The sequence below is a fragment of the Alosa sapidissima genome, chromosome 18 (assembly GCF_018492685.1).
Source record: "Alosa sapidissima isolate fAloSap1 chromosome 18, fAloSap1.pri, whole genome shotgun sequence".
In the NCBI taxonomy this organism is placed as follows: Eukaryota; Metazoa; Chordata; class Actinopteri; order Clupeiformes; family Clupeidae; genus Alosa; species Alosa sapidissima.
In genome coordinates this window covers 13726777-13741665 of record NC_055974.1, presented here as the reverse complement: position 1 = coordinate 13741665, position 14889 = coordinate 13726777, and the positions used below count along the sequence as shown (strand labels likewise).

At 42.8% G+C, this 14889-nt stretch overlaps 1 protein-coding gene across 1 annotated transcript in view; it reads left to right on the top strand.

Moving 5' to 3' along the window:
- Positions 1-382: 382 nt before the first annotated feature.
- mpx (myeloid-specific peroxidase) overlaps positions 383-14889 on the top strand; it is a 41952-nt gene continuing 27445 nt past the window's right edge. The window contains exons 1-16 of the mRNA XM_042070211.1: positions 383-493; positions 1121-1189; positions 1570-1654; positions 3114-3211; positions 4755-4839; positions 4990-5153; positions 5324-5456; positions 5598-5727; positions 5813-6082; positions 6230-6593; positions 6916-7076; positions 7206-7464; positions 10096-10266; positions 10472-10709; positions 10825-11024; positions 11170-11489. Coding sequence (XP_041926145.1) covers positions 1123-1189; positions 1570-1654; positions 3114-3211; positions 4755-4839; positions 4990-5153; positions 5324-5456; positions 5598-5727; positions 5813-6082; positions 6230-6593; positions 6916-7076; positions 7206-7464; positions 10096-10266; positions 10472-10709; positions 10825-11024; positions 11170-11180 — 2436 coding nt within the window. The 5' untranslated portion in view covers positions 383-493; positions 1121-1122 and the 3' untranslated portion in view covers positions 11181-11489. Of the gene's footprint in view, positions 494-1120; positions 1190-1569; positions 1655-3113; positions 3212-4754; positions 4840-4989; positions 5154-5323; positions 5457-5597; positions 5728-5812; positions 6083-6229; positions 6594-6915; positions 7077-7205; positions 7465-10095; positions 10267-10471; positions 10710-10824; positions 11025-11169 lie in introns of the transcript that reaches the window.

Genomic DNA, 14889 nt, shown 5'->3' with positions numbered 1-14889 from the left:
TGCGCCGGGATTAGTGTGTGCTTCACCTCACTGTGTGTTCACTGTGTGCTGTTTGTGTTTCACTAATTCACCGATTGGGTTAAATGCAGAGACCAAATTTCCCTCACGAGATCAAAAAAGTATATATACTTATACTCTCTCTATCTCTCTCTCTCTCTCACACACACACACACACAGTACAACATGCTTTTGAAACATATATTTCTCTGTCCAAAATGAATACATTCAAAAACGTAGTCAAATATTATACATAGGTGGAGCAAGATCAAAGAGGAATCTGTTATCTTCAGGAAATACAATGAAAATCACTGCCGTGAAACCAATGATCGATAGATAAATAACTCACACGGAAGAAGAAGGAGCTGCTCGTAACCCACACAGCCTTCCTACATAGTGTATTGGGGGCGAGGCTCCAGACTCTACTATATAAAGTTAGACGTAGCAGACACTCAACATTCAACTATACTGAAGACTCAGACTGAAGACTGAACAGGTAAGCTTTAATTGTGTTGTATTAGAGTGCTCATATATCAGATGAGTTTGTAGCGTTTTGAAGTTGATAGCTTTAGTAAAGGGCTATATCATGTTGCAGCATCATGGTTATTCAGTAATGGTTTCATGTCATCTATATATTATTGTGTGGCAGCAGTTTTCATGGGATTGAACCTGCTTAGTCAAAATGTATAGACTTGTCTTCAAAGTGAAGTGTATTACATTTGTTCTTTGAAAACTGCACTCATCTATAAATGAAAATATTTTCTATGATGTGGGACAAGTCAACAGTACAACATAACATAGTGCAATGCAAAGATAGGGATGGTAGTATGCCTGTTAAGGTGATGCCAGAAAAGCACTTGCATATCATATCTACTCTCCTACACTATGACTCACAAGAGTACAAAGCAAAGAGATGGACATGTCATCATAATCAAAGTCATAATTAGGGCATAATAAAATGAAAAGAAAAAATGGGATCAATTCCCTCAAGCTACTAAACTGTTGATATCTTAATTATGACACATTTTTAGTTTACCTGGCAATCTAAACAGCATTTATTGCACATTTATTTTTTTTTAAAGGGAGCTCTCAGCCTTCATCTACTGTAATTGTCTTGTTTCAGATATGAATCTGTCTACCTTCCTGTCAATCACTGGGCTCTGCCTGTTGCTCAGCTGGTGTGATGGCTCAGGTAAGTCATTTGATCAAGAAATATTTAAAAAGACATAAGTACTCAGAGGCATTTCAAGTTTTCCAAAAATAAATGAAATATTGAGAAATTTACTTTGCTGTTGCATACTTGCAATAAATAACATAATAAGGCACTCTAAGCGATGTTGGGTAATGTCACTTCTGTCGCTACTCCCTCCCCCTCCCTAGTGATGGGCAAATGAAGCTTTGGTGAACCACTGAAAGACAGCAATGTGAAGATAGTGACACTAATGAAAAAAATCCAATATGGCCACCACATGTAGATTTTTCAACATAAAAGTCCTTACCCAAACCAGTATATGTAACCAAAGATATGCAAAATTATATGACAACATAACATCCCATTTTGTTTATTCACAGAAAACCCTGGTCGACCTTTCAAACTAGAAGCTGTTGAGGAGGCAAAGAAGACTGTGAATGAGGCCTACAAGTATTCACGTGAAGAGTAAGCAAATTCTCATTACATTACATTACATTTGCCTGACGCATTTTTAACCAAAGACAGTTTAAAAACGGTAGAGTACAGTAAGAATAAGTGCATCAGTGAGTGCTGTTTTTAAACAGTTAAGTGTCAGTTCAAGGCAGGTGGTAAGTGCTAGGATCAGCAAGACTTGTTGTAAGTAGTGCTACGAGAGGAGATGTTCTCTAAAGAGCTGGGTCTTCAGGAGTTTTTTGAAAATGGAGAGGGATGTCCCTGCCCTTGTAGAAACTGGCAGTGTGTTCCATCAACGAGGAACAACAGATGAGAAAAGTTTGGATTGGCCTGAGCATACCGGTGGTAGAGCTAGACATTGTTCGTCTGAGGAGCGCAACGGTCTGGAGGTAGCGTACTGTATGTCTGTATGAGGGCATTCAAGTAGGTGGGAGCAGAACCGGAGACTACTTTGTAGGCAAGCGTTAGAGCCTTGAATTGGATGCGGGTGGCAACAGGTAGCTAGTGTAGCTGGATGAGCAGCGGGGTAACATGTGCTCTTTTGGGTTGGTTGTATACCAGGCGCGCTGCCGCGTTCTGGATCATCTGAAGGGGTTTCACTGTGCAGGCTGGGAGACCTGTCAGGAGGGCATTGCAGTAGTCAAGTTGTGAGATGACTATTGCCTGAACCAGGAGTTGGGTAGCATCTTGAGTCAAGTAAGTCCTGATTTTCCTTATGTTGTAGAGTGTGAAACGGGATGACCAGGTGACTGAGGCATCTTGATCTGAGAAGGTTAGTTGGTTGTCGAGAACAACTCCTAGATTTCTTGCAGTCCTGGTAGGTGAAACAGACAGGGAGTCAAATTTGATGTTGATGTCGTGGTGTATAGTAGGTTTAGCTGGGAGGACCAGCAGTTCAGTTTTTGAGAGGTTCAGCGGGAGGTGATGTGCCTTCATCCATGTAGCTATGTCTGAGAGGCAATCCGAGATCTGTGCTGAAACCAAGGGGTCATTAGGTGGAAAGGACAGATAGAGCTGTGCATCGTCTGCATAGCAGTGGTAAGAGAAGCCATGCGAATGGATAATCTGTCCCAAGGAGGTGGTGTAGATAGCAAAGAGAAGGGGGCCCAGCACTGAGCCCTGGAGGACCCCTGTGGTGAGACAGTGAGGTGCAGATAGCTGTCCAAGCCATGATATGTTAAACGAGCGTCCTGTGAGGTAGGATTCAAACCAGGAGAGAGCAGAACCGGAGATTCCCATGTTAGAGAGTACAGAGAGAAGGATACAGTGATTAACCGTGTCAAAGGCAGCCGATAAGTCAAGCAGAATGAGTACTGATGACCGACCGAAATTCTCCATACAGTCATTGTTATCCATCTCTAGGTGTTATTCAAGTGGGAAAATCAGGGGTGAGTTTTTGTGTGAATCAGTATAAAATATAAAAGTATGGTCATGAACGTATGGTCATGTTCTGCCATGTCCCACCCTGTAGGAGTCTGAGCAGAGTGCGCAGAGAGGACAACCTCCCCGCAGATATTTGGCGACTGACGGAGGATCACCTATACAGTATCGAACAGTGTATTCCAAAAGGTATGGAGGAAGGGATGTAGTCAACTATTGTTAATTCATTCAACAACATTCAACATTCAAAGGGTGTAGGCTTTTAGTTTTAGGGGGGAATTCTCCCATGTGCATAAGGGTGGGTATGTCAGCCTCTGTGAATTCTTCCCTCTGTCATTTACGTGCAATAGAGGGAGTTACCGATTTGGGAGGAGCAACCCCAAAATCTAGGCGTTTCTTATGTAAACAACTCTTGCGCGCATTCTGCCACTGACTTAAGTACCTTTCCAGCTACACGCTTTCCGAGGGCTGTATTAAGGTCGAGCGCCACTACAAGGTGAAACAGCATATTGCTCAATGTCTGCTGTAGGCCTAGTTCTAAATACATGTAGGTTACACAGAACTTTACAAATGAACATTACAGTATCACACAGTGGCATACTGTATTTCCTGACATTCATTGAATGAAAGTGCACTCAGATCTACAAAAAATGTAATAAGTAGCCTATAAGGCTGAGCTAACATATGAGAAAATAAAGAGATACCCACACACTGTTATATAAGCCCCCAGAGTGTTTAATTAGGCTACAACGTTTCGACCAGAGGTCTTCGTCAGATATCAAGCAGATGTTTCCTGACATTACCTTATCCATGCGGCTACATTGTTAAACAGGGAAAACCCCATTAAAATCACCCACTTTGGATATTGGAGCTTACCGACTGTGAATCTTCAGTTTGAATGTGAAGTCATAATCCCATATGAAATCTGTCCATTTCTTTCCAACTTGACCAGTCATCCACACATTTGCACAGGCGTCTGCACTATTGTCAAGCAGCATAGTTTATATTCTCCTGTCTCTTGATTTGTTTGTAATGGAGGTTGGCATTGTTATGCCAGTCTCTCTACTGTATTCAAAGCTGCAGGTGTCAGTCTACAAAATCGTTAACATAAATAAATTGATATAATGAGAGGCAGCTGCCATTGAAACATTCTTTCTCAATACTGATTTTTAAATTATGAATCTACACACCTCAAGAGTGTCTTGACTCTTTATAATCTAACCTCAAAGCAAAAGTGAAAATTTGTGAAGTCAATTCTTTGTTAGTTTATGTGATGAAACACTATTTTACTATAGGCCGTTCTCTATTCAGTTCACCGTGCTTACATTTTCAAAATCAAAGACTGGTTTGTGTTCTTTCTGGATTTAAATGACATTCAAAAAGCCAATGAGAAAATCCACATTCCACATTTTCATATCAACCTAAATTAACGAGGTGGTGGATCAGTCTGGTTCAATTTTTAAACAAATCACGCCTCCTTCATAAGGCTGCCTTGATTTCGAGCTTGCGCGCTGTGGGTGTGACAGAAGTGGGAATGGGAGAATACACGTAACTCAAAAGTGCGCAACTGAAGTGTGTAAAAAAAAAGCTTACACACGATTTACATGTGAATGGGAGGGGTCCAACCTAATTTTGCAAGTTTTTCCCCTGACTATTAATGTTTTTACCTTGTTTGTCACAAAAATATGCAACGTTATATGACAACATAACATCCCATTTTGTTCCTCCACAGATACCCCTTTTCGACCTTTCATACTAAAAGCTATTGAGGAGGCAAAGAAGATTGTGAATGAGGCCTACAAGTTTTCACGTGAAGAGTAAGCAAATTCTCCATACAGTCATTGTTATCCATCTATTGGTGTTATTCAAGTGGGAAAATCATGGGTGAGTTTTTGTGTAAATCTGTATAAAATATAAAAGTATGGTCATGAACGTATGGTCATGTTCTGCCATGTCCCACCCTGTAGGAGTCTGAGGAGAGTGCGCAGAGAGGACATCCGCCCCTCAGATATTTGGCGACTGACGAAGCAGCCAACAGGGGATACCCTCAATGCAGTACGGGCCGCCGACATCCTGGACATCGCCCTCGGGCTCATTCACGAGTGGGCCCAGATATCGAATAATATCACAGGTCAGACATGAAGAAAACCCACTGTGGTCATCAAAGGTTCCATGGTGTGGAGCAGCAGTAGAATGGACTACCCTGGGTTCTCTGACACCCATCCATACAGTATGTTCACAAAAATGTCCTTGGCGTTGTGTTATGGTGACTGGAGAACTCACTGTGTCTCCCTCTTTCAGACCTGATCACAAAGGACGAAATGCTGTTCATTGAGTGTTTCACAGGCTGTACTAGTCGTGTCGTGACCCCATCCTGCAGAACAACACCCTTAATCAACAAGTACCGTACCACCACCAGTGTCTGCAACAACAAGTGAGTGCTTCAGATCAGTCTCATTTCTCTGGATTTCCCTTAAGATTACATCAGGCTGCTGAGTTGTTAGAGTAATGTTCATGTGCCTCTGTCATTGGGAAAAATACATCAGATTGAATTGTGTGTTCCTCTATTTCCCAGGAAAAACCCATGGCTTGGAGCTTCAAACACACCTTTTGCCAGATGGCTGCCGGCCGAGTATGAAGATGGCATTTCTCAACCAAAAGGGTGGGACCGGAATAGAAAGTACAACAATTTCCTGCTCCCTCTGGTAAGAGGATGATGATGTTGATGATGAGATGATGATGGTGGTATCTTCTCATCTGTGGCTCATGCTCATGTATCTTTTCTTTCAGGTGAGAGAGGTGTCCAACCGCATCATGAGCACCACTGACAATGGTGTTGAGAGTGACAATGAGTACTCCTACCTGTTGGCGGTCTTCGGTCAGTTTAACGACCATGGCATGACATTCACGCCTACCTCACCCAGCATACGCTCTTTCAGCATCTTGCCCAGCATACGCTCTTTCAGCATCCCGCCTACCCCCCCCAGCATACGCTCTTACAGCAATGGCCTGGACTGTGAAACCAGCTGCGAGCAGTCCAATCCCTGTTTCCCCATACTGGTCAGTGACATACACTTTCCTGCACCCTTTTCTCTGACTCCTTCTCTTTTTCTCTCTCTGTCTCTCCTTGTCTATTTGTATATATATATATCTTTCTCTTTATTTGTGTCTTTCTCACCTGTTTGTTTTTGCTCGTACCTTCCACAGATGCCTAAAGGAGACCCCCTGCTGTCCCAAGAAAAATGCCTCCCATTCTTCCGCTCAGCTCCGACCTGTGGCACCGGGAACAGTGCCTTCATGTTCGGCAGGCAGGCCAATGTGCGTAAACAGATCGACTCGCAGACGGCCTTTCTGGACATGAGCCAGGTGTACGGCTCGGAGGACAAGCAGGCACGCGACCTGCGCGACCTCACCGACGACGGAGGCCTGCTACGCGTCAACCAGAGGTTCCGTGACCCCTCGGGCAACCGGGAGCTGCTGCCATTCTCGAGTGCGGAGGTAAACATGTGCGCTACACGCCGACGAATCACCAATGACACCACTGCAGAGGAAGTGCCTTGTTTTGCGGCAGGTAATCAATTCTTACTTGCTGTTTTCTTCTGTTTTCTACTCTTCCATTGTGGGGGGCACTATGGCTCGAGTGGCTACAGCTTTCATATCACGTTTGGGTCCAAGTGCCCATGAGGACCCAGGTTCGAGTCCGAGCTGCGGTCATTTCCCGACCCCACCCCATGTCTATCTCCCACTTCCTTACTGGTCATATCCCAATAAATGCAAAAGGCCCAAAAATATATACTTTCCATTGCTCTCCCTCTCCCCCATGGGAAGTTTCATGTTCATAAGCTTCCTGACACAATGCTCTACCCGTGTCCCCATCTGCTGAATATGTGCAGGTGATCCCCGTGTCAATGAGAACCTTGCCCTGACGTCTCTCCAAACTCTGTTCCTGCGGGAACACAACCGCCTGGCCCGGGCCCTGCGGCAGCTTAACCCCCACTGGAGCAGCGAGACCCTCTACCAGGAGGCCCGCAAGATCCTGGGTGGTTACGAACAGGTGGGGCTACTGAGCACACACACCTTCTTCTACTTTGCCTATTTTTAATGGTGAAGAGCTTCGCACAGCTTCTTCATCCTCTTTAGGTTTCCTTTACCTCTCTTTCCAACCCATTCTGTGCTATTTCAGGTCATTACATACCGTGACTACCTGTTGCACATCATTGGCCCAGAGGCGCACAGCAGATACCTGGGCACTTACTCGGGCTACAACGACAGCGTGGACCCAAGTGTCGCCAACGTGTTTGCCACAGCTGCCTACCGCTTTGGCCACAACACCATCCCGCCACTGATGTTTCGTCTGGATGAGAACTACAATGATAACCCCCAGTTTCCTACCGTACCCCTCTTCAAAGCTTTCTCTACCCCATGGAGGGTGGTCTTTGAAGGTTAGTGTGAGCATCTCAAAAGTAATATGGTTCTTCATCTCCAGCCATAGATACATTCGGTATCTAGTCATAATCGTGGGTGCCGCCCCAAATTGACCGATGTGGGGGAGAAAGTTTGATTCGATTGAGTGCAACCAAATTCCTTTTAGGCAAATCCCTCCACTCGGCGGCCATATTGCAATGCTTTTTGTGCTCTTACCGGGCATCTATTTCGGGTACAATGCTTTACGAATCATGACACACCAACCTCCCTCCAGCTGCAAGATCACAACACATGATTGGCACGATGTATTCACAACATACCAGATGATTGGCACAATGTATTCACAACATACCACATTATTGGCACAATGTATTCACATGTCAACTTTTGGTGACGGAAGGGGGGGAATATGTGTAGACGACTGCCATGTTTGCGTTACGAACTAACCCCATACTGTACATTTGTATGGGAGATTCTTTGATTGCTATGTCCTCATTAGAAAGTCTCTGGTGCAACTTAATGGAGGTGCACCTGCATGAGTACAGAAAACATTTTGATAATTCCAGTTACACTGTCAGAACTATCTTGAGTGGACTTATAGTGCCTTCATGCCGTTTGTAACGGCTTCTACACACAGTTGCGTGCGTTGCAGTGCTGGAGACGCATCCCATTCACTTTACATGGGCTCACGTCATCCGTTGCCGAACTGAATTGTGGGTCCGTTGCGTCGCGTTTGTCCCGTCGCTCGCGTTGAGAAGTTCAGCTGTTGCTGCACCGACAGACGGCACCGGCCAATCAAGCCAATCGACGTACGGCACCAACCAATCAAATTACGGTTGTACTTCAAGTCATTTGCATAGCTACCGTCGGGAACACCCACTGGCATGCACTGACGGAACGCAACTGTGTGTAGAAGCCGTAAGCTCAGAGGACCCGGCTTTAAAAATCCCGACCTCGGAAAAAAAGAGTGTTCATGAGATCAGCTCGGGAAACAAATACAGGAAATGCATAAATAAGTTATTGAAACTGCTTACTATGGTTTAGCAAGCAGAAAATGTCTTTGGTGAGTGTGTTTCTATCTGTAGTGTTAATTTAGTGATAAATTACCTTGCATATTTGTAGTAAGAGTGAAATTCGCCTCGTGTTGTTGCAAGGGAGGCTGCCGTGGTTGGAGAATATGATAGTGATGTGAAGTTGGATACCTCGGGCACAAGACTTCCGCACGAGTCTCCGAGCAAAAAATCCGACCCGACTTTGTGTTCAAGTAGGCCTAATTTTTCCTCTATCAGAGGTCAGATTTTCCAAATATCCAATGTGGCATGAAGGCCCTATCATTGTAGAGCTGTTTTTAATGGTCAGACTGTTTAGCCCTTGAGCCATAACACCACATACTCATAATTTAATTTATTCTCACATGAATGTACATTCCCTACAATGTCCGTATGAATAGCTTTAACAAGTAATACTGGCTATGTTACACTGATGAAGTTAGCTAGTTAGCAAGCCTATGAAGCTAATATCAAATGTTAGCCATCAGAGAAATTTGTCGTCAACATTGGGAAATCGAGGGTGAATTAGGTTGATAGCATACATTGGACAATTCCTTGAAACTATTATAGAAACAAGCTAAACCCCATCTGTACCTAACAAATGTATAGTAGGGCGGTCAAACGATTAAAACAAATAAACAAATTAATCTCATATTTTTAAATGAAAACATTCAACATTCAAATATAGCCTACTGTAAGTCCACAATCTCTAACATTGTTTGTGCCACATGCATAGCACAATAACAATGATAAGCATGATATTAAGTTGGTATAAACAGCTTTCATTCCTTTGGAAATAGCTAGACATTTTTTGTTTGTAATTAATAGTGAATTATAAGCCTGGTAGCCACCTATAGCTGAGTGGAATGCATTTCAATCGGCATATCATGTGCTTCATGTCAAACGAATTATTGAAGACTTCAAGACTCACCAGTTCCATTACACAAAGGCAAAGACAACTCTTCATATTCTTGTCTATTTGCCGAATCACAGTAAGGACCCGAAAAGTATCATTTTTATGTAACATGCTGTTGGTGCAATTTGACATTTTAAAGAGTGAAAGCAGTTTGCAGTAAAACAACTATTTATTGGCTAAATGTTGGTTCATCCTTTGTCGCTTGGTGCCCTGCACTCAGTGTGTGATGCATGTGGTGGTAGCGGCAGCACTGATCACTGTGCTTTTAACATCAGGCAACTTTTTAAACTGAAACTTTTCACCTACAGTACAAGCTCCTCACGGTTCCTCTTCATCTTTAGCTAACTCATAGACAGTAAAATAAACTCTCAAGCTTGTGGCGTCAGGTTTTGTGGCTTCCGTTAGGGGGCTGATATTAACCCCCTACAAAGGAAGTAGGTAAACAAAATGCGTTTGCGTTAATATTTTGTAACACGTTATATATTTCAAAAGTAATCGCGGCGATTAATGCGTTAATTTTGACAGCCCTAGTTTAAAAGTGTAACTGCTAGTGATTACACCCATTGTGTGCTTTTAGCAGGCCTTCCCCTCCGTCGGGGCGGTAACCTATATGCCGGATTGATCTATGGTCAGTTGACTGCATGAGCAAAATCCCATTAAATTCCTGTTCCTCCCCACTTCAGGTGGCATTGATCCTGTGATCCGGGGCATGGTGGGGCGAAAGGCTAAGCTAATGACCCAGGACCATATGATGGTGAATGGACTTCGGGAGAAGCTCTTCGAGTTTGCCAAACACGTGGCGATGGACCTTGCCTCCATTAACCTCCAGCGAGGCAGAGATCATGCCTTACCTGGTACTGCACTAAACATGATTGGTTTACTGTGACTTTTACTGTCCAAAGACATTACATGTATTTTGTGCGAGTTAAAGGTTATGGGACATTTTTTCACATTTTTTCTCTACATAGTGCTTGTCTTCTCAGTTGTCAGCAGATGAACATCTGATGTCTGTTATCTAAGTAGTTGTAACTCATTGTCCCTTTTTCTCACTCTCTCCAGGGTATAATGCATGGCGCCGTATCTGTGGTCTCTCTACGCCCAAGACAGAGGCAGAACTGGCTCAGGTCTTGCAGAACAGTGACCTAGCCCACCGGATCCTGGAGCTGTATGGATCCCCTGACAACATTGACCCTTGGCTTGGCGGTGTGGCTGAGCCTTTTGTCCCTGGGGGCCGCGTGGGGCCCCTTTTTGCCTGTCTCATCGCTACTCAGTTCCAGAAGGTCCGTGATGGGGACAGGTGAGATGGAGGGGGAACTCCTGGGGGGGTACATGGGGGAGTGTCTATATGGCTTGTGTTAGCATGCGCTGTAGGTGCCACATCACATAGTGGGATCCTTCTGTTGTGTTTTCAGGTTGTGGTGGGAGAATCATGGGGTGTTCACAAAGGCACAGGTGAACTCGTTGGCCTCGGTCTCTATGGCCCGCATCATCTGTGACAACACTGGTATCAGAGATCTTCCGAGCAATCCTTTGCTCTTCAGTTCCCGCGTCTCGGGCTACACCAACTGTGATGACATCCCCCCATTCGACCTCCATCCATGGCTAGAGACAGGTGTGTGGACATGAGTGTGTCAGACTTTTGTCATTAGGAATCGAATCACTTCCTGTCTTCTCGTTTGTTCTGTGTCTTTATAATGATCTAAGAATATGACTGTGGTAAATGGCCAAATTGACATAAAGCTGTTTTGACCTTCCAGGCAATATTTAGAATCACATTATCAACGATGGAAATGCCCCATTTCGCTTCAGCTGAACGCTGCCCACAACAGGGCAGTGGTGATGACCGCCTTCTCATCCTTCGTGGACGGCCGAATCAACTTCACCGGGGATACAGTGGTGCAGCTGGGGCTGGGGGATGAGGTGTGGCTGGAGGCCAGCCAGGGGGGGTCTGGACTTCTCTCAGAGAGTTTCTTTACTGGACACATCCTCTTCACAGTCTAAGGGCAAGAGAGGCCAGTACTTACTTTCACTGCTATATCTTGCACAGGCATGTAAACATAAGCTCTCTCTCTATATATATATATTATTTATAGAATGTCTATACTCTCTGTAAACAACCCTCTATACTCCTTATCTGTCACTGTAGACATGTAATCTGGAAAACTATATTTATCTAACTATACACTGTTACATAATTATTCTCTATCGTCTACATAACTGCACAGAATACTACTCAACCTGCACTTTGGTATTTAATTTAAAGGTGCCCTGCCACACGTTTTTTAATTACTTTGTGGTAATGTCTGTAGTTTTACCATGGACCATTTTTTTGTGGAAAACATGCCTGCCTTGGTTACCTTGTTTCAAGCCATTCTATCTTGGTATAGAGAGCCTGCAGGAAGACTCAGCTCGATTTGTGCCAGTTCTCATTAATATTCAACGAGCTAAGCTGCTTGAATCTGATTGGCTAACAGCTAGTTGGTTTCGTCCATAACATGACAGCTGTTACCAACTAATTTTAGCTTCATGGCATGAACTTAGCTTGGAAAGCGAGTGCTATCATTGTCCAAAAGGGCATAAAACCTGCTAATCTAGTGCATTAAACCTGTATTAAACCTGTATAACATAGCACTTCCTTGAGTTGACAATAATGTTTTACTTACGAACTGGGCACTGGTCGTAGACTGCCGCGATGGTAGCTTATTGCTCCAGGCTTTAACAGCAACCTTTTTTACAAAGCCTGTGGTATTGTTCTAAAACATAAACTGAAGCCATTCGATCCTCAAGTCTGGGTTCTTGGGCAAAATGCATTGTTGAAGTTCTATTCGTGCATAGCGCACAATCCCATTGACATTCAGCCATCCTTGCCTACGAAAACTGTCACAGAGCTAGACGAATTCTGTGGGCACGGTCTCAACTGGGCGAGCTCATGAATAGTAATGAGCTCATTAAATTCCACGTCAAACTGAAGAGCTTTTGCAATTGGCCTGATTTCTCCACTTTTTTCTTTTCAGTGGCTAGAGCTGACAGAGGAGTTAGCTGTCCATTTTCACATTCACGACAAAGCTGTTAATTTTCACATTCAAGTAAAAATGATTTTGTGTGGCAGGGCAATGCTTATTTTGCACTTCTGGTTAGATATCAACTGCATTTCAGTGGCTCTGTACTGTACTCTGCTAAATGACAATAAAGTTTAATCTAATCTAATCTAATCTGATGTAATCTAATGTACAGTGCAACCGGAAAGTTTTCAGACCCTTTCAAGTTTTCCACATTTTGTTATGTTTCAGACTCATCTTAAAATGGATTCAATTAATTTTTTTCTCAATAATCTACATACAATACTCCAACACTCCACAAGAATGTTTTTTGGAGTGTTTTGTAAATGTATAAAATATCAATGGTCCTTGAAATGCTTCTACAACTTGATTGGATTCCACTATGCCTAAATGAATTCATTGGAATCTATCAAATGGCCATAAGTCACAAACAGAAGTCAAAAGCAAAATTATTCTAACAGAAAAACACCTCCATTTTGCTTCAATATATTATAAAGTTGTCTCATTAGTTTTCCCATAGTGGTGGCTACAGAGGGGAGGTCCATGCTCTCATTACATATTTGGAAATGTTAATAATATGGTCAGTTCAGCAAAATAAAAAATGAGTAGAGAGACTCCAAGGGCCTAAATTGAAATGACAGGCTATGGGATTTTTACAGGAAGGGGTGTGGCTTGATATGGCACTGCACTTGTGGTATTAATTGTGGCCTACTGGTTAGCACTCTGGACTTGTAACCGGAGGGTTGCCGGTTCGACCCCCGACCAGTGGGCCGCGGCTGAAGTGCCCTTGAGCAAGGCACCTAACCCCTCACTGCTCCCCGAGCGCCGCCGTTGTAGCAGGCAGCTCACTGCGCCGGGATTAGTGTGTGCTTCACCTCACTGTGTGTTCACTGTGTGCTGTTTGTGTTTCACTAATTCACCGATTGGGTTAAATGCAGAGACCAAATTTCCCTCACAGGATCAAAAAAGTATATATACTTATACTTACAGTACTATAAATTAGGAAAAAGATTTTGCCTCATTTATTATGACCGCCACACTAGTGCAGCATATAGGTTTAGTCAGAGTTTTTTTTTTTTTGCTCAGTTTGTCTGGACACAGTTTTCTGTGAATATCTCAAGAATAGGACCTAGGATGAACTTTTTTCATATGTTGGTCTCAAGGGGCGATATCAAAAAATAAAAGCAATAAATAAATACATATGAAAAATTTTAAATATACCTATTACTATGAGGGTTGTTATACAATGCCATTATAATCATTTGTCGCATATCTGAAAATTATATTTCCCATGATGGTAACACTTTATTTTAATGTGTCGCTGTTACAGTGTACCTACCTGATTAGGTACAGTGGTACAACCTGTGTAACAACATGTACTATCAGGTACTATCATTGTACTTGCATTATGTATTTGTGGGTACCTACATATAGTTGTTACATTGTAATACTGAGTGCTTTTACAAAACTTTGCCAATTTGCCTACATTTTCATCAAAGGCAAAGAGCTGATCTGAGACCTGCTGGATGGGGTAAATCTGGTCATGGTAGATTTGATATACAAACCATTCTTAGCTCCAGTCAAGGCCTCATTGTCTTCAGTGTACATGTAACAGCTGTGCTGCTACAACCTTGTTACACTTTGATACAGTGGAATAAACCTATTAAGTGTACCAGTTAATTACTTACATGTACATATGACATGTATGTTATGTCTTCGATGTCTTGGAACAGGTCGACTAATTCACTACATAGTACATATATTAACTGTGTTGGTACACATTTATTGCTCTTTGATACAGTGGCATAAACCCATTAAAATGAAGTGTACCAGTTAAGTACTTACAATTACATATTACATGTATGTTGTGTCATTGGTGTCTTGGAACATGTCTGCCATTACCCTACATACTGTAGTACATGTATCAACTGTGTCGGTACACATTTATTACTCTTTTGATACAGTGGAATAAACACATTAAAATAAAGTGTACCAGTTAAGTACTTACATGTACAAATTATATACATCCTGTCAATGATGTCATGCATCCTGTAATGTGTAATTGATGTGTTGAAACGTGTCTGCTGTTATACCACATAGTACATGTGAATTAGTAGACCTGTTCCAAGACATCGAAGACACAACATACATGTCATATGTACATGTAAGTAATTAACTGGTACACTTAATACGTTTATTCCACTGTATCAAAGAGTAACAAGGTTGTAGCAGCACAGCTGTTACATGTACACTGAAGACAATGAGGCCTTGACCGGAGCTAAGAATGGTTTGTATATCAAATCTACCATGACCAGATTTACCCCATCCAGCAGGTCTCAGGTCAGCTCTTTGAAAATTTTGGCAAATTGGCAAAGTTTTTTAAAAGCACTCAGTATTACAATGTAACAACTATATGTA